The sequence below is a fragment of the Narcine bancroftii genome, chromosome 3, assembly GCF_036971445.1.
Source record: "Narcine bancroftii isolate sNarBan1 chromosome 3, sNarBan1.hap1, whole genome shotgun sequence".
Taxonomy (NCBI): Eukaryota; Metazoa; Chordata; class Chondrichthyes; order Torpediniformes; family Narcinidae; genus Narcine; species Narcine bancroftii.
In genome coordinates, this window is record NC_091471.1 from 327,012,760 (window position 1) to 327,033,286 (window position 20,527).

Consider the following 20,527-nt stretch of genomic DNA (forward strand, 5'->3'; position numbering starts at 1 on the left):
TTCCCCCCTCCATCTCTCCCCTTCCCCCTCCATCTCTCCCCTTCCCCCCCCTCCATCTCTCCCCTTCCCCCCTCCATCTCTCCCCTTCCCCCCCTCCATCTCTCCCCTTCCCCCCTCCATCTCTCCCCTTCCCCCCCTCCATCTCTCCCCTTCCCCCCCTCCATCTCTCCCCTTCCCCCCCTCCATCTCTCCCCTTCCTCTCCCTCTCTCTCCTTCCCCCTCCCTCTCTCCACTTCCCCCCTCCCTACTGATCATCTTCCTTTATCCCCCTCTCGTATCTTCCGCTCCCTCCCTCCTCTCATTCCCTCTTCCCGTCTCTTCACTCTCTCTCTTTCTTTCTGTCTCTCTCCCTCACTCTCTCCTTCTCACCCACTCTTTCTCCCACTTTCACTTTCTCTCACTCACACTCTTTCTTTCAATCTCGTTCTCTCTTTTCTCTCCTCCCCTCTCTGCTGCCCACTCCTCCCTGCACCTTCACAGCGAACCCCAGTGTCTGCTCCCTCTCGTCTGGTGGGGGCCTCAGGGCTGGGAATTTTTTTTCATGAGTGAATAAGAGCTTGGAGTTTAAATTCTCATCTTTTCCACCCCCCCACTGCGCAGGTCAAGCTGAGGACCCGAGACCTGCCAAGAAGGGGAACTGGGAACTGGAGGAGATCTGGCAGCGAAGGTGCAGGGTGACATCCAAGCAGACGAAGATCAGCAATTAGCTCATATCCCTCCTCTCTGCCCTAAACCTCCTCCTCTCCGATTTCCATTTCCCTCAACCCCTTAGCCCCTTCTCCCTGTGAGCCCAAACACCGAGCCCCTCCCAGCCACCCACTCCCCTTCCCCTCTCTCTCTCTCCCCTTCCCCCCTCTCTCCCCTTAGCCCCCTCTCTCCCCTTCCCCCCTCTCTCCCCTTCCCCCCTCTCTCCCCTTCCCCCTCTCTCCCCTTCCCCCTCTCTCCCCTTCCCCCTCTCTCCCCTTCCCCCTCTCTCCCCTTCCCCCTCTCTCCCCTTCCCCCTCTCTCCCCTTCCCCCTCTCTCCCCCTTCCCCCTCTCTCCCCTTCCCCTCTCTCCCCTTCCCCTCTCTCCCCTTCCCCTCTCTCCCCTTCCCCTCTCTCCCCCTCTCTCCCCTTCCCCTCTCTCCCCTTCCCCTCTCTCCCCTTCCCCTCTCTCCCCTTCCCCTCTCTCCCCTTCCCCTCTCTCCCCTTCCCCTCTCTCCCCTTCCCCTCTCTCCCCTTCCCCTCTCTCCCCTTCCCCTCTCTCCCCTTCCCCTCTCTCCCCTTCCCCTCTCTCCCCTTCCCCTCTCTCCCCTTCCCCTCTCTCCCCTTCCCCTCTCTCCCCTTCCCCTCTCTCCCCTTCCCCTCTCTCCCCTTCCCCCTCCTTCCCTTGACCCCAGAGTCCCCCTCACAACCTCCCTGACTCCCCCACCTCATTCTCTCGCTCCACCTCAAACGCCCACCACCCCCCCCACTCATCTCTGCCGCATGCGACCTCCCACTCCTCCTCTCGCCTCTCCTCTCCTCCCCCCTCTCTGGCGCCATGGCTGCCGGCGTCTCAGCCTGGCTCCCCTTTGCCCGCGCTGCGGCAGTGGGTTGGCTGCCTCTGGCCAAGGCCCCCATGCCTCGGGCGCCGGTGGCAGGTCGCGGCAGCAAGCATGGAGACGAGCTGCTGGTGGTCAATGTCAGCGGGCGCCGGTTCCAGACCTGGAAGGGGACGCTGGACCGCTACCCAGACACACTCCTGGGTAGCTCAGAGAAGGAGTTCTTCTACAGTGAGGAAGCCCAGGAGTACTTCTTCGACCGTGATGCTGAGATGTTCCGGCACATTCTCAACTTCTACCGCACCGGCAAACTCCACTACCCACGGCAGGAGTGCCTAGCTGCTTTCGACGAGGAGCTGGCCTTCTTCGGCGTCGTGCCGGAGCTGATTGGCGACTGCTGCCTCGAGGAATACCGCGACCGTAAGAAGGTCAGGCCTGCCGACGGGGAGCGTCGCGCCCAGCTCAGTGAGGCGTAGGGCGAAAATCTGCCACAATGGCGCCCATATCCCATTCCAATACCCCTGCCCTGTTCCCCAGACTAAGGCCGCCCGCAAATCAGAGGATCAGCACCTCGTCTTCCATCTGGGCCCCTCTATCTGGATGACGTTATCGTTGACTTCTCTGGTTTCTGTTAAACCCCCCATCTTTTTACCCTAGGGCTCTGTCTTCCTCTCTCCTTCTCCATCTCCCTCTCTCTGTCTCCTTCTCTCCGTCTCTCTCTTTCCCTCTCTCTGTCTTCCTCTCTCCATCTCCTCTCCTTCTCCACTCCCTGTCCCTCTCTCCATCTCTCTCTCCCTCTTTGTCTCCTTCTCTCCCTCTCTGTCTTCCTCTCTCCATCTCTCTCTCCCTCTCTGTCACCCTCTCTCTGTCACCCTCTCTCTGTCTCCCTCTCTCTGTCTCCCTCTCTCTGTCTCCCTCTCTCTGTCTCCCTCTCTCTGTCTCCCTCTCTCTGTCTCCCTCTCTCTGTCTCCCTCTCTCTGTCTCCCTCTCTCTGTCTCCCTCTCTCTGTCTCCCTCTCTCTGTCTCCCTCTCTCTGTCTCCCTCTCTCTGTCTCCCTCTCTCTGTCTCCCTCTCTCTGTCTCCCTCTCCCTCTCTCCTTCTCTCCCTGTCTCCCTCTCACTCTTTCTCTCTTCTCTGTCTCCTCTCCATCTCTCTTTCCCTCTTTCTTTCTCCCTCTCCCTCTCTCTGTCTCCCTCTCCCTCTCTCCATCTTTCTCTCCCTTTCTCTCCCTGTCTCCTTCTCTCCCTGTCTCTTTGTCTCCCTCTCTCTGTCTCCCTCTCTGTCTCTCTGCCTCCCTCTTTGTCTCCCTCTGTCTCCCTCTCTATCTCCCTCTCTTTGTCTCCCTCTCTCGGTCTCCCTCTCCATCTCCCTCTCTCTATCTCTCTCTCCCTCTTTGTCTCCTTCTTTCCCTCTCTCCCTGTCTCCTTCTCTCCATCTTTCTCCCTGTCTCTCTCTGTCTACCTCTCCCTCTTTGACTCTCTCTCTGTCTCCTTTCACAGAGCCAAAATCAATTCTCACTGATGAGCACCTTTTGTCTGAACTCCATCCCCTGCCATTCTTCCCTCTTTCTCTCACAAGAGATTTAAATTTTAAAATTTAGACATACAGTGCGGTTACAGGCCTATTCGGCCCACGAGCCCGTGCTGCCCAATTACACCCTACAGCCTGGTTCATTTCGAATGGTGGGAGGAAGCTGGAGACACCGGGGCAAACCCCAGGTAGACTGGGGAGAACGTGCAAACTCCTTAAAGACAGTTTGGGATTCGAACCCCGGTCCCGATCGCTGGTGCCCTAAATGAGATGCTTGACGTGCCCACACTGGAATTCAGGGCCTCCAAACAATCACGTACCTGTCCAAATTTTTCTTAAATGTTATTGTTCCACACTCTGCGTGAAGACTTTTTCCCTCTAAACTTCTCCCCTTTCACCGTTAACCTCTGGTTTGGATCTCACTGACCCTCAGTACAAAAAGCCGACCAACATTTACTCTGTCCTTCCCCCTCGTAATTTTAAACACCTCGATCAAATCTCCCCTCATTCTTCTACACTGCAGGGAATAAAGTCTGAACCTGTTTAACCTTTCCCTGTAACTCAGTTCCTGAAGTTTAGGCAACATCCTAGAAAATCTTCCCTGCCCTCATTCTATCTTACTGATATCTTTCCAGTAGTTCGGTACCAAAACTGCACACAATTCTCCCAGTTTGGCCTCACCAATGTCTTGTACAACTTTACCATCACATCCCAGCTCCTGGGCTCGATATGTTGATTGATGAATATGCCAAAACCTCTCTTTATGTCCCCATCTACCTGAGACACCACTTTCAGGACATCTGTGCAAAGTGAGGGGAGGAAAGTTCAGGGGAGACATCAGGGAGACGTGGAGAGTGGCGGGCACAGAGACAAGGAGAGTGGTGGGGGGTGGAGATGTGGAGAGTGGCGGACGTGGAGGGTGGCAGATGCAGGGATGCAGAGGGTGACTGGCGCCTTACAATAGGGGACCATTTAAAATAGTCAACAAAACAGAAAATGTTGCACAAAATTTCCTTTTGCTACCGTACGGCAGAGATTCACCATCAGTGGAAATTTCCCGGTGCCTCATAGTCGGGGGGAGAGAGAAGCAACCCCACCCCCCGCCGCCCCGAGTCATCAAGTGTCCGTGGGTTCTCCTCCAGCACTCCCGCAGAGTCCAGTCCGACCCATTGGTGGCCTAAGCTCCAGATCTGAACCTCTGACATGGATCAGGAAGCCGTTCGGTGCCCTCTCGCGTCCTGGTTCTGATACCCAGCGCCCCTTCAGCCGGAGTCTGGCCATCCGCAGCCCGGCGTGAATCCCTCGACTGCGGTTTCTCACATGGGTTCCTTGAGTCACCAGTAGCCCCGGCCGCCTTTGTGATTCTTTCAGCCGCAGGACCCCCCCCCCCCCCACTGTCACCGCAGTCATCTCCTCAGCTTCTCCTCAGAGGTTGGGGGAGGGCAGTCTCTCCAGTGCCCTGCGGTGAATGTCCGCTTCCCTGAAGGCTGTTGCCAACCTGCCGTCTTGGCTCCTGGCCATTTAAAATCTTGCACGGAGCCGTCGGCATTGGGACTGGGTGGTGATTGGACCCCACCGGGTCTCCGCTCCCTTCCACCCCTGGGCCCGCCTCTTGGGCAGGCACAGATGGAAAGGAGGGAAGGGGCCTGCTTCCGTGCCGCGATGGTCTGATGGAGGAGAGTGGTTACAGGTGGGAGGGGGGTTGAGATTGGGGGTGGGCAGGAGGTTATGGGACATGAATAGGATGCAAAACTGGGCTGAGAAGCAGCAGATGGAGTTCAACCCTGATGAAGTGGTTCATTTTGGTCAAATAGAAGGGCACAACATGGAGGATCAAAGGGGTCTCGGGGTCTGAGCCTGTAAGACGTTTCCAAGCAGGTCGACTCCATGGTGAAGAAGCCAAACAGTGGATTGACCTTCATTCATTGTGGGATCGAATTGAGTTTATGTTGCAGCTGTTTCGGCCCCTGGTCCAGACTCCACTTGGAGTCCCGGTCGCCCTCGCCACTGGACAGGCGTGGAAGCCGTAGAGAAGGTGCAGAGATTCACGAGGTTGCTGCCTGGTCGAGCAAGCAGGCCTCATGAAAACAGGTGGCCTTTTCTCAACGGAGTGGTGGGGGGACGAGAGGCTACCCAATGGAGGTGTGTAAGAGGCACTGATCGTGTGGATCATCAGAGGCTTTTTCCCCTGGGGTTGAAAGGGCTGCCACGTTTAGGGGGAACTAATTCACGCAGAGCGCGATGGGAATGTCGAATGAGGTGAAGTGGTGAATGTGGGCTCAATTATTTATATTTAAGAAAAATTTGGACAGGTAGTGTAAGATGATGCATTTTAGAAGGACAAACCAGGAGGCTGAGTCCAGGGTTAATGGTCAGTTACTGAACAGTGTGGATGAACAGAGGGACCTTGGGGTCCAAATCCATATGTCCCTCAAGGTCACCGCACAGGTTGATGGGATAGTTATGGGACGCTGGGCTTCATTAGTCGGGGGTTTGAGTTCAGGAGTTGAGAGGTCACGTCACAACTCTACAAATCTCTGGTGAGACCCTACTTCTGTTCAGTTCTGGTCACCTCATTACAGGAAGGATGTGAATGGTGTGGAGATGGGGCAGAGGAGATTCACCAGGATTGGGAAACAAGTCTTATGAGCCAGGGTTAGCAGAGCTGGGACTTTTCTCATTGAAGCGTAGAAGGATGAGCGGAGACTTAATCGAGATCAACAAGATTCTGAGAGGCATCGATAGAGTGGACGGCCAACGCCTGTTTCCCGAGGCGTGATCAGCAAACCCTAGAGGATGTCTGTACAAAGTGAAGGGAGGGAAGTTTCAGGGAGATGTCAGGGAGGGAAGTTTCGGGGAGATGTCAGGGAGGGAAGTTTCGGGGAGATGTCAGGGAGGGAAGTTTCGGGGAGATGTCAGGGAGGGAAGTTTCGGGGAGATGTCAGGGAGGGAAGTTTCGGGGAGATGTCAGGGAGGGAAGTTTCGGGGAGATGTCAGGGAGGGAAGTTTCGGGGAGATGTCAGGGAGGGAAGTTTCGGGGAGATGTCAGGGAGGGAAGTTTCGGGGAGATGTCAGGGAGGGAAGTTTCGGGGAGATGTCAGGGAGGGAAGTTTCGGGGAGATGTCAGGGAGGGAAGTTTCGGGGAGATGTCAGGGAGGGAAGTTTCGGGGAGATGTCAGGGAGGGAAGTTTCGGGGAGATGTCAGGAGGGAAGTTTCGGGGAGATGTCAGGGGGTAAGGTTTCTTACACAAAGAGTTGTGGGGGCCTGGAATGCCTCACCAGGGGTGGTGGTGGAGGCTGGAACAGTAGGGGTATTTAAGAGACACGTATTCACACACGGATGGAAAAAAATAGAGGGTGACGGGGTAGAGAATATATGGATTGGCACAAGATTGCGGGCTGAAGGGCCTGTTCCATCCTGCTGTGCTCCATGTTTAAGGTGCTGGGGATGTCGGGGGGGTGGGGTGGGTTAACGCAGAGGGTGCTGGGAGTGTGGAATGGGCAGCTGCTGGTGGGCTCAGGGAAAGCTCAGTAATTTCTTTTTTTCCTGTTTCAATGTTTCAACAGCAATACAAGAAGTAGAGTCCATATTTTTCGAAGTTGAAAGAGGTGATATGGAAAAAGGCAGGTAGAAAAAGGAAGACGTCTAAGAAAATCTGCTACATGGGAGGTCAGTTCAGACGGTCCAGACACTATGTTCTCAGGAGAGGTTGTAAACTGAATTTGAAATTGTAAACTGGATTTGAAATTGGCTGCGTAGGAGAAAGCAGAGGGTGGGTGGTTGCTTCTCTGACTGGAGCACTGTGATCTAGTGGTCTGCCTCAGGGATTGGCACCGGGACTATCGCTGTGTGCCGTCAATCCCCGTGCAGATGACACTCAAGATCGGAGGCGCTGTAGACAGCGAGGAAGGCTATCAAGGTTTGCAGAGGGACCTGGAGCAGCTGGGAGACTGGGCCAGAAAGTGGCAGATGGAGTTTAGGGCAGGCAAGTGCTTGCATTTTGGAAGGGCAGACCCAGATAGGAGATGCACGGTAAATGGCCGGGCGCTGAGGAGTACAGAGGGATCCGGGATACAGAGATGATGTTCCCTGAAGGTGGTGTTGCAGGAGGACAGGGTTGTAAAGAAATGGTATCTTTATAAATCAAAGTATTGAGTGAAGGAGTTGGGATGTTATGTTGAAGTTGTTTAAGACATTGGTGAGGCCAAATTTGGAGTATTGTTTGCAGTTCTGGTCGCCAAACTATAGGATGGACATCAGTAAGATTGAAAGAGGGCAGAGAAGATTTACTAGGATGTTGCCGTGTCTTCAGAATTTGAGTTCCAGGGAAAGGTTAAACTGGTATGTCATCTGGTGGTGTTTGGCAGGGGTCGGTGTTGGGGCCGATTCTGTTCACCGTGTACGTCGATGATCTAGATGATGGGTTGAATGTTTTTGTGGCCAAGTTTGCAGATGACATCAAGATGGGTGGTGGAGCAGGACATGTTGAGGAAACCGAAGGGTTGCTGAGAGACTTGGACAGTTTAGGTGTGTGGGCAAAGAAATGGCAGGTGAGATAGGAGGTTGGGAAATGTTCACTTGGACGTTTTGGGAGAGGGAATAAACGGGCAGAAGATTATGTGGAGGGGGAGAAAATTCCAAATTTGGGACTCGGAGGTCCACGTGCAGGATCATCTAAAGGTGAAGCACCAGGTTGGATCGGCAGTAAAGACAGTGAATGCTATGCTGACCTTCATTTCAAGGGGAAGAGTGTATGAGGGGAAGGAGGTGTTGATGAGGCTTATGGGGCCCTGGGGAGACCTCATTTGGAGTAACTGTGTGCATTTTGGCCCCTTCTCTTAGAAAAGGGATGTTGGAGGAGATTTACCAGGATGATTCCTGGAATGCAGGGGATCTTGGACTGTACTCATTGGAGGGTAGAAGAATGAGAGGGGGTCTCATGGAAACACTTTGAACACTGGAAGGATTGGACTGAGTTAAAGTGAATGTTTCCCTTGGTGGGTGAGTCCAGGATCAAGGGGCACGGTCTGAGAATGAGAAGAAACCTGTTTAAAACAGAGATGGGGAGAAATTCCTTCAGCCAGAGGGTTGTAGATTTGTGGTATTCAGCTGTGGAGGCCCGGTCATTGAGGAAGTTTTTGGTTGGGTGGGGGAGAATGATTGGGAACTAATGAGTCAGGGGATCAAGGGGAAGAGGCTGAAACGGAACAGAGGCGAGAACGGTTCAGCTCAGGGTGGGGGTGAAGTGGAGCAGGCTCAATGGGCCGAATGGCCTGCTTCTGTTCTGTGATCTTATGATCTTCCCTTATAAAACCGTTGAGCATGAGTAGGAGGCGGCCAGCGACTTTCCCCATCTCATCAATGCTGAACGTCCAACAATCGGGGAAGGAACAGGGATGACCGAGGGATAGAATTTCAAATCACTGACCTTAGTTGATCCAAAAAAAGAAAATTGGTGGAAGATTTGCATTGAGAACTAAAGATAAGGCACAAATTATATCTTCCCAAAATTTGGAACAGAAGGAACAAGGCCCAAAACACGTAATAAAGCACCTTCTTCAGTTTTTCATCTACCACAATTCAAAGAAATAATAGATAGAAATTCAGCCAATTGAACTAGAAAAGTAGACTTGATGTACTACTTTAAATTGTAGAAGAGAATGACGGGCATATAAAGAGGAGGAATTTACCATTTTTAAGCTAGAGTCCCATGTAGTGTCTGAGAATGAGAGTTGAAAATCTTGCTCCCATAAATTAAAAGAAAATATTAACCATACACGACAATTACCATCCAGAAAGGGGCCAGTTCGGCCCTTCTGGTCTGTGCTGAACACCTTCCCCTTGTGCCGTGACCCACACCCAGCCCATCACCTTCCCCTCTCATCCATGCACCTGTCAAACTTTTCCTTCACTATTAAAACCGAGCCCTGGTCTACTGCTCCCACAACCCTCTGAGTGAAGAAATTTCCCTTGAATCTCAATCTATGTCCTCTTGTTTGAATCTGTCCACAGTAACTCTCTCTGCCTCCCTCATCATTTTAAATATCAAATCACCCCTCAATCATCTACGCTCCAGGGAGTAAAGTCCTGGCCTGTTTAACCTTCCCCTGTAGGTCAAACTCTGAAACCCAGGCAACATCCTAGTAAATCTTCTCTGCAGCCTCTCTATTTTGTGGGCTGAAGGGCCTGTATTGTGCTGGAGGTCTTCTACGTTCTGCGTCCTGTGTTGCAGGAAAGTGCGGAGAGACTGGCTGACGATGGCGAGGCCGGGGAAGGGGGTGCAGACACCCCACTGCCGGCAGGCAGCAGCGGGCGCCAGCGGCTGTGGCGGGCCTTCGAGAACCCACACACCAGCACAGTGGCACTGGTCTTCTACTACGTCACAGGCTTCTTTATCGCGGTGTCCGTGGTGGCCAATGTGGTGGAGACAGTGCCGTGCCAGGCAGCAGATGGGCGTTCGCCACGGGCGATGCCCTGCGGCGAGCGATATAGCCTGGCCTTTGTCTGCATGGACACAGCCTGCGTGCTGATCTTCACCTGTGAGTACCTGCTGCGTCTCTTCGCTGCCCCCAGCCGCTGGCATTTCGCCCGGAGCGTCATGAGCCTCATCGATGTGGTGGCCATCTTGCCCTACTACATCGGGCTGCTGGTGCCTGCCAATGAGGACGTGAGCGGCGCCTTCGTCACCCTGCGGGTCTTCCGCGTCTTCCGCATCTTCAAATTCTCCCGACACTCGCAGGGGCTGCGCATCCTGGGCTACACCCTGAAGAGCTGTGCCTCGGAACTGGGCTTCCTCCTCTTCTCCCTCACCATGGCCATTATCATCTTTGCCACCGTCATGTTCTACGCCGAGAAGGGCACCGCTGGCACCAACTTCACCAGTATTCCCGCCGCCTTCTGGTACACCATCGTCACCATGACCACGCTGGGGTGAGTGGCACCGTAGAGGGGGGGAGGGCTCGCTCCAGATGTTCCCCCTCCATCTCTCTCCAGACATTCCTCCCCCTCTCTCTCCAGACATTCCCCCTCCCTCTCTCTCCAGACATTACCCCCTCCCCCTCTCTCTTTTTTTAATATTTTTTTTATTTTTCACACTATGAACCATATCAACCAAAATACATACAAACATTTCCCTCTTAAATATACACAGTGGCATTTTCTCCCCTTTCCCCCCCTCCCTTCCCTCCCTCCTTGCCACCCCCCTCCAAACCCATTAAACGTTCAACATATACAATACAATAAACCCATTAAACAATGTCATCACACAATGAAAATAAACAAGAAAAATGTGTTTTTACAGACTGGATCAAGTCATTTTGACTTCTTATCATTTTAGGGGGTGGAGGTCCGACCCCTCCCTCTCTCTCCAGACGTTCCCCCTCTCTCTCCAGCCATCTTTTTCTTCCCCTATCTCCATCACATTCTTATCTCTCTCCATCACCCCACTCTCTCTGACTCACCCCCTCCCCCTCGTGCCCCACTCTCCAACACACGCCTGTCTCCCCTCATGCCCTTCTCTCTCCAATGTGCGCCCTGGCCCCTCATGCCCCTCTCTCCCCCTTGCGCCCCCTCCCCTCATTCCCCTTTCCAACACATCCCCCTCTGTCCAATGCGCGCCCCCCTCATTCTCCCTTGTGGCCCCCTCCTTCATGCCCCCCTCTGCTCCTCGTGCCCCCCTCACACCCCATCTCTCCCCTTGCACCCCTCTGTCCAATGCACGCCCCCTCGCACCCTTCCCTTTGTGTGCCCCCACTCCTCCGTCACCCTCTCCTGCTTGCCGAAACCTCTCTCCTCCTCGCTCTCCCTCTGTATGTCATTTCTTCCCTCTCTCTTTTACGTGCTTCCTCAAGAGAGAGAGAGACTGAGGGAAGGGTCGAGGGAGAGGAAGGAAAGGTGAGAGACGGGAGAAGATTTGAGAAAGAAAGAGAGGGTTAAATGAGATAAGAAGATGGAGGATGGGGAATGAGAGAAAATGTGGGGAGAGGAGAGTGATAAAGAAAGGAGAGGGGGTGAGAATATCGGAAATTTGTTTGGTCGTGCATTTGGGTAGAAGAAATAACTGGGCAGGCAATTTTCTAAATGGGGAGAAAATTGAAAATCCCCAGATGCAAAAGGACCTGGGAGAACTTGTGCAGGACAACCTGAAGGTCAACCCGCAGGTGGAGTCGGGGGTGGGGAATCGAATCCTAGAGCAGGATGTGTTGTTGAGGGTTTATGAGGCCCTGGTGAGGCCTCACGTGGAATATCGTGAGCAGTTTTTAGCTCCCCGCTGAAGAAAGGACGTGGGGACGTTGGAGAAAGTTCAGAGGAGTTTCGCTCCGGGAATGAAAGGGTCATCGTACAGGGAGCGTTTGTCGGCTCTTGTTTGGAATTTAGGAGAATGGTGGGGGAGGGGGATCTCACTGAAACATTTTGAATGTTGATTCAATGTAGAAAGGTTGTTTTCCCTCAGTGGGAGAGTCCAAGACAACTTCAGGATTGAAGGGCGGATGCTTAGAACAGAGATGCGGAGGGATTCCTTTAGCCCAAGGGCGGTGAATCTGTGGAATTTGTGGCCACGGGCGGGTGCAGAGGCCGAGTCATTGGGTGTGTTTAAGGCCGGGGTTCTCGATTAGCTTGGGTGAGGGGGAGGGGGTAATGGGGAGAAGGCCAGGTCATGGGAGAACAGATCAATGGGCTGAATGGCCTATTTGTGCTCCAGAAAGAAAGAGATGGGAAGATGGAGGGAAGGGAATGAGAAAGAATGGAGGGAGAAAGAGAGAGGGAAGGAGAGAAGATGCAGCCATGGGGGAGGAGGGACTGTGGCTTGGGGAGTTGACGGGGGGGGACATTGCTGTTTCAGATACGGGGATATGGTTCCCAACACAATTGCTGGCAAGATCTTCGGATCCATCTGCTCCCTGAGTGGCGTGCTGGTCATCGCGCTCCCTGTCCCTGTCATCGTTTCCAACTTCAGTCGGATCTACCATCAGAACCAACGGGCAGACAAGATGAAAGCTCAACAGGTGGGGAACAGGCCTCCATCAGACCCTCCCCCCACCCCATCCCCCCAGTGTCTGTCCCTGTGAGGCCGACCCTCTGATAACAAGGGAGCTGCAACCCGACTCTGACCCCTAGGGAGTGTGTGATAGGACGTTGAGGAGAGAGCTTCACTATGTACCCGACCCCACCCCCCCAACTCGGGAGTGTGTGACAGGATGGTGCAGATGGAGCTTCACTCTGTGACCCACCCCCCGGGGAGTGTGTGATGGGAGGGTGCGGAGAGAGCTTCACTCTGTTTCACCTTCGGGGGAGTGTGTGGAGAGTTTCACCCTGTGTTGTCCAACCCCACCACCAGGGAGGGTGTGACGGGTTGGTGTGGAGGGAGCTTCACACTGTGTCCCTCCCACCCAACCCCCCCCCGGGAGTGTGTGTTGGGATAGCGTGTTGGGAGCTTCACTCCCCAGGATTATTCTCTCTTTATCCTGCCCCCTGAGTCTCCAACTCTCCTCTCCAAATCTCACCAGCATTTTATTAATGTGCAGAAAATTCGGATGGCCAGAATTCGTCTTGCAAAGTCAGGGACCACAAACGCCTTCCTCAAGTACAAGGAGATCGGAGGACTGAATCTGGTAAACCACCCCCTGCCGTGAGGCTTCCCTGAACATGGATTGTTGCGGACTGTACGGTCACAAACCACATCCCACTTGTGTTACCTGTGACTACGAACAATTTGGATGAGAAGGTGATGTGTGAGGACCAGAGTGGGTTACAGAGACAGGGAGGGGTGTAGGGGACCAGAGTGGGTTACAGAGACAGGGAGGGGTGTAGGGGACCAGAGTGGGTTACAGAGACAGGGAGGGGTGTAGGGGACCAGAGTGGGTTACAGAGACAGGGAGGGGTGTAGGGGACCAGAGTGGGTTACAGAGACAGGGAGGGGTGTAGGGGACCAGAGTGGGTTACAGAGACAGGGAGGGGTGTAGGGGACCAGAGTGGGTTACAGAGACAGGGAGGGGTGTAGGGGACCAGAGTGGGTTACAGAGACAGGGAGGGGTGTAGGGGACCAGAGTGGGTTGCAGAGACAGGGAGGGGTGTAGGGGACCAGAGTGGGTTACAGAGACAGGGAGGGGTGTAGGGGACCAGAGTGGGTTGCAGAGACAGGGAGGGGTGTAGGGGACCAGAGTGGGTTACAGAGACAGGGAGGGGTGTAGGGGACCAGAGTGGGTTACAGAGACAGGGAGGGGTGTGGGGGGCTGGAGTCACATGGTTATTCCAGATGACACATCTGTGGGAGTGTTGGGACTGATGTTTGGTGTTGGGGGGAGGGGGAATTGCTGCAGGACCTTTGCCTCCTTGATCTCCTACTTCCCGAACACCCCCCACCATGATGGGTCAGGGGTAACAGAGAGGTTCAGGCAGCTGCAGGGTGAGTGGGTACAGGTGGGAGATGCTTTGTGGCCTTGTTTGTAGAATAAAGCTGACCTCTTTCCCCCCCCCCCCTCTCTCTACCCCACCTTTTCTCTTCCCCTTCCCCCCCCCCCCCCTTCTCTGCCCTCCCCCAACAAGGATCAGGACTCAGATACACAGGCCCTACTTGCTCGGAAAACCTCCGTGTTTGAGCAGCAGCATCACCACCTCCTGCACTGCCTGGAGAAGACCACGGTGAGATTGGGACCAGTCCCCTCAACCCTCTCCCTCCTCAGGACCCTCCTTGCCCCCCTCTCCTCAACGCCAAGAGCGCTCCTCACCCCCTCCCACAGCACGGAGCCCCCTCCCACGGCGCAGAGCTCCTCACCGCCCCCTCCCACAGCACGGAGCTCCTCACCGCCCCCTCCCACAGCACGGAGCTCCCTCCTCATCACCCCTCCTGAGGCATAGAGTGGGATTGGGATGGGAAGGGGTGGGATGTTGGGGATAACGGGGCAGGGAAGGTGGGAGTTCGGGGACGAGTTTGGGATGATTTTCCACCCACCTCTCTCTCTCTCTCTCTCTCTTTCTCTCTTCGCCCCTCCCTACAGTGCCACGAGTTTGCCGACGAACGGAACTTTTCGCAGGCGTGCATGACGGACCCGCTGGCTTTCCGGCACAGCCGGAGCACGTCCGTGGCCTCATCTCGCGGGCCCTCCTCCTCCTGCTGCCCCCGCCTGTGCAAGAGGCGCCTGTCCCACCTTGTCAACTCTGCCACCACCGTCAGCAGGGCAAGCAGCGCCCAGGAACTCAGTGCCACGCAGGTCCGGTACATATCCAAGTCTGCCGTCTCACAAGGGTAAGGTGGGTGGTTGGGGGGGAGAAGGAGGAGAGCAGAGGGGAGGAGGAGTCCATCCCTAGGCCAGTGTTAAAACAGCAGGTGCAGCTCCAGCAGGGTGGGCAAGGAGCAGGGAGTGGAGACACTGCCCTGCTCCGCAGGGGTCATACTGCCCGGTCTTAACGGCCTGCTAGAGGAGCCCATGGTTGTTTAATTTAAAACCCCATGACCAAGGAGATCTGTTCCCAATATCTGGGCAGCAGACCGTGGGGGTGGGTGGGGACCATAAAATGGGGAGAACCCTCCCTACCCTGGTTGTGATGGAGAAGCAGTGGACCGTGACCACTGCGGCAGGCCAGCGATGGACTGAGGGATTCGCACGGGCTTTTGAAGATGGGATCGAGTGAACCGGATTTTGAATTAGAGAGGGGGTCGAGAGCAGGAGGGGGCTCCCAAAGGGCCCTCGGGAGCTAAGGCTTCCTGACTGTCGGAGATTCGAGCAGCGTGGTCGGCGCCACGCCTGAACAGTGCTGGCGACCGGAGTTCGAATGCTCGTGCTGTCTGTCAGAAGTTGGGATGCTCTCCCCGTGTCTGCATGGGTTTTCCCTGGGGGGGATCTCCCATCGTTCGAAACATACCGGGGGTGTAGGTTAATGGGGTGTAAATTGGCGGCACGGGCTCATGGGGTGGAATGGCCTGTTAGGGTGCTGTATATCTAAGTTTTTTTAATAAATCTGGAGCTCGGGCGGCCGACAGATTGGACAGGACTCTGACAGGACCTCCACCCCCCCCCCCCCCCACCCAGGTCCACGCGGTCGCTGTGTTTACTGGACAATTTGCGCCTTCGTGTGCGGTCCCACCAGAACCAGCGACCTGGCCTGCCTCTGTGTCGCGGGGGTGGAGTGCAGACTAGCTCATCACTGTCCAGATACACTGGTTTCAGGCAGTTGATGGTAATGGTCTCGTCCTTCCCGCCGATGTCGAGGAGGTGGAATCATTGTCTCTGATGAACATGTGGGGCCCCTCATACGGTCGTTGTAATGGTGGTCGTGCGTGCCCCTCCTCATGAACATCTACTATCAAGTCCTTAAGTCCTTCGGGTCACTATGCTTGGGCTGGCTGTGCAGTGGAGGTTCTCACGAGACCAGGGACCCCAGCTTCCACCGCGGGTTCTTGAGGGTCACCGCAGGAACTCCCTGGAGATGATCAAAGGCGCACCTTAGACAATCTCCACCGCCGAGACATTGAAGTCCTAGGGCAGCTGCTCCAGAAAGAGCCACTCAAAGAGCAGGCAAGGCTTGTGGCCCTCGGTTAGAGCGAGTATCTCGCTCATTAGGGCAGACGGGGTCCCGTCACCCCACGTCCCCCAATCCGTCCATACGAGCTGCAGGGAATAATCACCTTTATACAGGAGTCTGTGGGGATGGGCCACAGGTACAACCGGCCAATAGGCATGCTTGACCATATAATGAGACATTACAGTGGTTTACCACAGTACGTTTCCAATTATCCGGAACGCTCGGGACCGGCCATGTATCGGTTAACTGCATTTATCCAGATAACTGAGAAATGGCTTTAAGCAGCCCAGTAGCATCAGCAGGATACCTGTATCGGCCATCACCTGCTCCACGGCTCCTCCCCACTGCCGGTCCACGGCTCCTCCCCACTGCCGGTCCACGGCTCCTCCCCACTGCCGGTCCACGGCTCCTCCCCACTGCCGGTCCACGGCTCCTCCCCACTGCCGGTCCCCGGCACCTCCCCACCGCCGTTCCCTGGCCCCTTCCCGTCTTCAATCCCCAAAACCTCCCCATCTCCAATCCCCAAAATCTCCCCGTCGCCAATCCCTGGCACCTCCCTGCTGCTGATCCATGACACTTCCCCGGAGGCTGGATCACTGGAGTGTTTAAACAAGAAATGAACAAGTATCTCGTAAGTAAGGGATGTGGGGAAAAGGCTGGACGTTGGAACGAGGTGTCGAGTCATGTAACAGGCACGATGAGCCCTAGTGGCTTCTGTCCCTTGAGCTTGTGATCCTTCTGGATTTGAGTGAGTAGAATCCCAGTCTCTCCTCGCTGGTCAACCCCCCCCCCCCCCCCCCCCTCCATCTCCGGGACCGACCAGTGCGGTGAAGTATTCTGCACTGGGCTACCATAGACGTTGCGTGCACGTTGGTGGTATCGCTGTACATGCTGTCTGCGGAGAAGTCGACGTACATGCTGTGGAGTCTGGCACAAGGCTGACTCCACCCCCCCCACCCCAGGTCCAGATGTGCTTCTGTCACATAGACGTCACTGACCCAGCTAAAAACCCCTGTTGGACACAGGTCAATCTACATTTCGGGAGCCGGTTCACTGGCTGGGTGGGGGGGTAATGGGGGAAGGCTGCTGTGGGTGACTGCCCCTCAAGGCCAGCTTTCCCAGCCTTGGCTGGACTCTGGATGTTAAATTGTCTTTTTCAAACTACCCTCACCACTTGCTGGCCCTTGAGGTTGAAGCCTCCCCCCCCACACAACCTCGATTACCCTCGCCTTTCAAGCCCCCAACAGAAGCTGTGTCCCCCCGGTAGCCTGTACATTTCGCAGCCTCTTTCGGCATCCGACTTCCTGCACTCCAGTGTCCATCCTCTCAATGATTGAGCATTTGAGCCTACTTGAGTTTGTAGCAGCTGGTTTGGAGAGGCCACTGTGGGCTACAGCCACGCATGGCCTGGATGGTGGTGGGGGAGCGTCTTTGAGGATAGAAGATCTCCTCATGTCGATGTCCTCGATGGAGTGAAGTCTATGGTCCATGAAGTGAACAACCCTCTGGAGTTTATTCTCACCCTGAGAGTTGGCGCCTCCGTTCCAACCGGCTGGAACGTTCCCCACCGTCCCCACCTGTAGAGAGTTTACGGGAGTCTTCGGTACTGAATAGTCTCCTCATTTTTTTGCTGACATTGAGCGCAAGGTTGCTGACATTCTCCAAGCCGATTGATCTCCCTCCTGCGCGCCACTTCGTTGCCGTCTGGGATTCTGCCACCAACCGCAGTGTCACCGGCAAATTTGTAGATGGCATTGGAATTGTGCCGGTCACGGCCATGTACCGGGCCAAACAGTGGGCTGAGTATGTGTCCTTGGGGCCCGCCTGTGTGGAGGGTCAGTGAGGGGGAGATGTTGTCTGTTATCTCCCATTCATACAGATGGTGGTCTCACCTGACGAGGAAGTTAAGGGTCCAGTTGCAGGGGGTGGGGGAGGGTGCAGAGCCCTGGGGTCCCGAAGACTGGCAAAGAGCAGCCGTCGGTATGAGTTGCTGTGTTCCAGGGCTGAGGGAGATCGTGTGACAGTGGAGGCTGGTGTTTCTGGGTGGTGGTCACCGAGGCGGCCCACACCACTCACCAAACTGGTGCTAATGGCACGTCAGAGCCCCACGTGAGCACGTTGGGTAAAAACAGTTTGTCCATCTGGTGAAGTCATGTTGCAGCCGATTTTAAGAAGTCTGGAGAACTGAGCTTTTCAGATAATTGGAAATGTACTGTCCGCTGAAGGTTAAACGTACAGTATCTACCACCTCCGCCGTCAGGCAGACGGAGTCACCGTGAGCATCCCCCTGTCACTCCTGCCGCCGGCTGCCTTTGTCTGGTTCTGTCATTGCCCAGCTCAGCCCAAGTCAACATCTCCATCTAGCACCTCCTGTTCTTCTCCCCACACCCCTCCCTTCCCCTTCCCAACTCTCCGCTGTCCCTCATTATGCACAGGACTTGCGCCTCCTTCCACGGGCACTGACTGACCCGCCAAATCTCGTGTAATGCGGAGGTCAGCAGACACAACACTTCACCTGTGAATCTGCTTGGGGGGGGGTGGGGGTCGATGACATCATCCGGTGCCCCTATTGTGGTCTCCTTCACAAAGGAGAGACCGGGCGCAGACCAGGAGATCGCTTGGCCGAGCACCTTGGCTCTAGCCGCCACAGTAGTGGGGATCTTGCTGGAGGCGCCTGTTTTGATTCCCTGCCACGTTCCCCTTGCCAGCGTGTTGTCCGTGGTCTCAAGCACGGCTGGACTGAGACCGCCTGCAAATTGGAGGAACAACACCTCACCTTCTGACTGGGCCCCCTTCAATCGGACGGTGTTAACATTGACTTCTCGAATTTCCGTTAAACCATCTCCCTCTCACATCTTCTCCATGTCTCTCTGTCTCTCTCCACCTCTCTCTTTCACTGTCTCTGTCTCTCTTTCTCTCTCTCTTTCTCTTCACTTGCTCTATCTCTCTCCCCTTTTTCCTCATCTCCTTTCACAGAGCCCAAATCGATTTTCCCCTTTCCTCTTATCATATCCAATTAACATCTTCTATCTGTTGGTCTCGATTTCCACACCCCCCCCCTCCATTCCACCCCTCCCCCTATCAACCCAGTCTTTAATTCAGATCCCTGACTTGTTAAACTTGTACCTTGATGAAGGGCTCAAGCCTGAAACATTGGTGATGGATCTTTACCTTCTATGGACTCTGTGAGACCGGCTGAGCCCCACCCCCCCAGCACCCATGTTTACAACGTCTGAACCGTCTCCATCCTCCACAATATTTTCCCTCTGGCTCCTCGACCCGGGATTCCTGCACCCACCCATTGGTCGGATGCAAATTCAAAAGTGTGAGAAACAGAAGTACCTTCACAGATTTCGCTCGAGACAAAAATTGAGAACAAAGAACATTTATTATACAACAATGCAAAGTTGGGTGCTTCCCCTTACCCTGGGAATACACACACACACTGGGGCTCACCCAACTTTTATACAGTTTATTTCAGTGTAGAGGTACCCTCCCCCTTACATTCTTCTGCCTCCTGGATGAGTTTGGCATTCGGCAATCCTGTCTGCCTACGTGCTGTTTCTGTGAACTTGGAGGACCAGGGGGTATCCTGTCGGTGTCTACCCTTATCCTATTCATACTGGCTTTATTCATTACACATATTTTCATATTAGTTTTACTCATCTCTCACAAAAAGCAAGAAAAATCTAATTCAATGGCTCAGTCTAATTCTTTCTCTCTCCCTCCCTCTCTCCCCAACCCCTCTCCCCCTCTCCTCACTCAACCCTCTTTCTCCCTCTCTCACCACCCCTCTCTCCCTCCCTCCCACTCCCCTTCTCCCCCCTTCCCCTCTCCCTCCCCCCTTTCTCCCCCTCTCCTCCCCCCTTCACACTCTCCCCCCTTCTCTCCCCCACCCCCCATAGTCGATCCAGCCTCAATGCCAAGCTCCCGAACACAGTGAAACTCAACTGTTTCCCCTCGGACCTGGATCAGGCGAACATGGGGCTGCCTTCTCCCCTCGCTGACACCCCTGAGGAGAGCCCCCCTGGTTCCCCCGACCTGCCGCGGAATTCCAGGCTCACCTACACCCAGGACACGATCCGGATCTCGTCCCTGTAGCCGTTGACCAGACCGGATTTCCCCCTCCGGCTGGGGGCTTTGAACTTGTATCCAAGCAGATTGGCGGAACATGACAGACCAGGTTACCAGCGATAGTTATGCTAGTTACAGCCAGGTAACCGGCTGAGAAACCTGCCGCCTTGCACACGATGAGAAGCACTGTTATTAGGGATGTTCGTAGAATCCCTCTGCATGAGTTTGGTGGGGTACAAAGCCAAGACCCCTCTGGCAGAGTTGTGACCCACACCCCCCCCCCCACCTCTTCCCCAGTGTGCGAGCCCAAGCAGAGAGAGGGGGGGGTATCTTCCCCATTCTCTCCCCTCCCTGCCCCCCCTATCCCATTCAGTGGGCAAGGCTTGGCGTGTCGAGGGGATTTGACAGTGAGGGAGGAAGAGAGGAATAAAGGGGAGAGGGAGTGGGATAATGTATGTGTGACTGAGAGAAAGAGGAGAGAGGAGAGGAGGCAAGGGATGAGGGGAGAACGGAGGAGAGGGGAGAAGGTGGGAGGAGGAAGGGGAGAGGAGGTGAAAGGGAAGGGAGAAGAGAATTGGCGAGGAGAGATTAGAGGAGAAGGGAGGAGTAGAGGGGGAGAGAAGAGGGAGGATGGGAAGGGAGGGTGGAAAGAGGAGTATGGAGAAGAGAGGGGTGAGGAGGGGTGGCAAGAGGGAGTTAAGAGGGGAGGAGAGTGAGTGAATGAGTGTATGTCAAAGAACTGACGTATGTTTGTGGGAGAGAAAGGGGAAAGGAGATGAGGGGAGAGGAAAGGAGGGGAGGGGAAGGGAGAGGGTGTGAACAATGAGCCAGAGCCTGTGCGAGTTTTGCCAGGACTCCAGCATGAACATTCGGGGAG

At 54.9% G+C, this 20,527-nt stretch overlaps 1 protein-coding gene across 2 annotated transcripts; it reads left to right on the forward strand.

The window, feature by feature from the left end:
- Positions 1–1,413: 1,413 nt before the first annotated feature.
- Positions 1,414–20,168, forward strand: kcnd1 (potassium voltage-gated channel, Shal-related subfamily, member 1). Of its 2 annotated transcripts, none has more exons than XM_069929112.1 (7): positions 1,414–1,951; positions 9,287–9,984; positions 11,897–12,059; positions 12,579–12,665; positions 13,600–13,695; positions 14,052–14,299; positions 19,482–20,168. In XM_069929112.1, the coding sequence occupies exons 1-7, from the start codon at positions 1,523–1,525 to the stop codon at positions 19,675–19,677; spliced, it is 1,917 nt and encodes a 638-aa protein (XP_069785213.1). In that variant the 5' UTR covers positions 1,414–1,522; the 3' UTR covers positions 19,678–20,168. The 2 variants fall into 2 exon arrangements, with proteins under 2 accessions (XP_069785213.1, XP_069785214.1); XM_069929113.1 differs by having other exon boundaries at positions 14,052–14,269.
- The last annotated feature ends 359 nt before the right edge of the window (positions 20,169–20,527 follow it).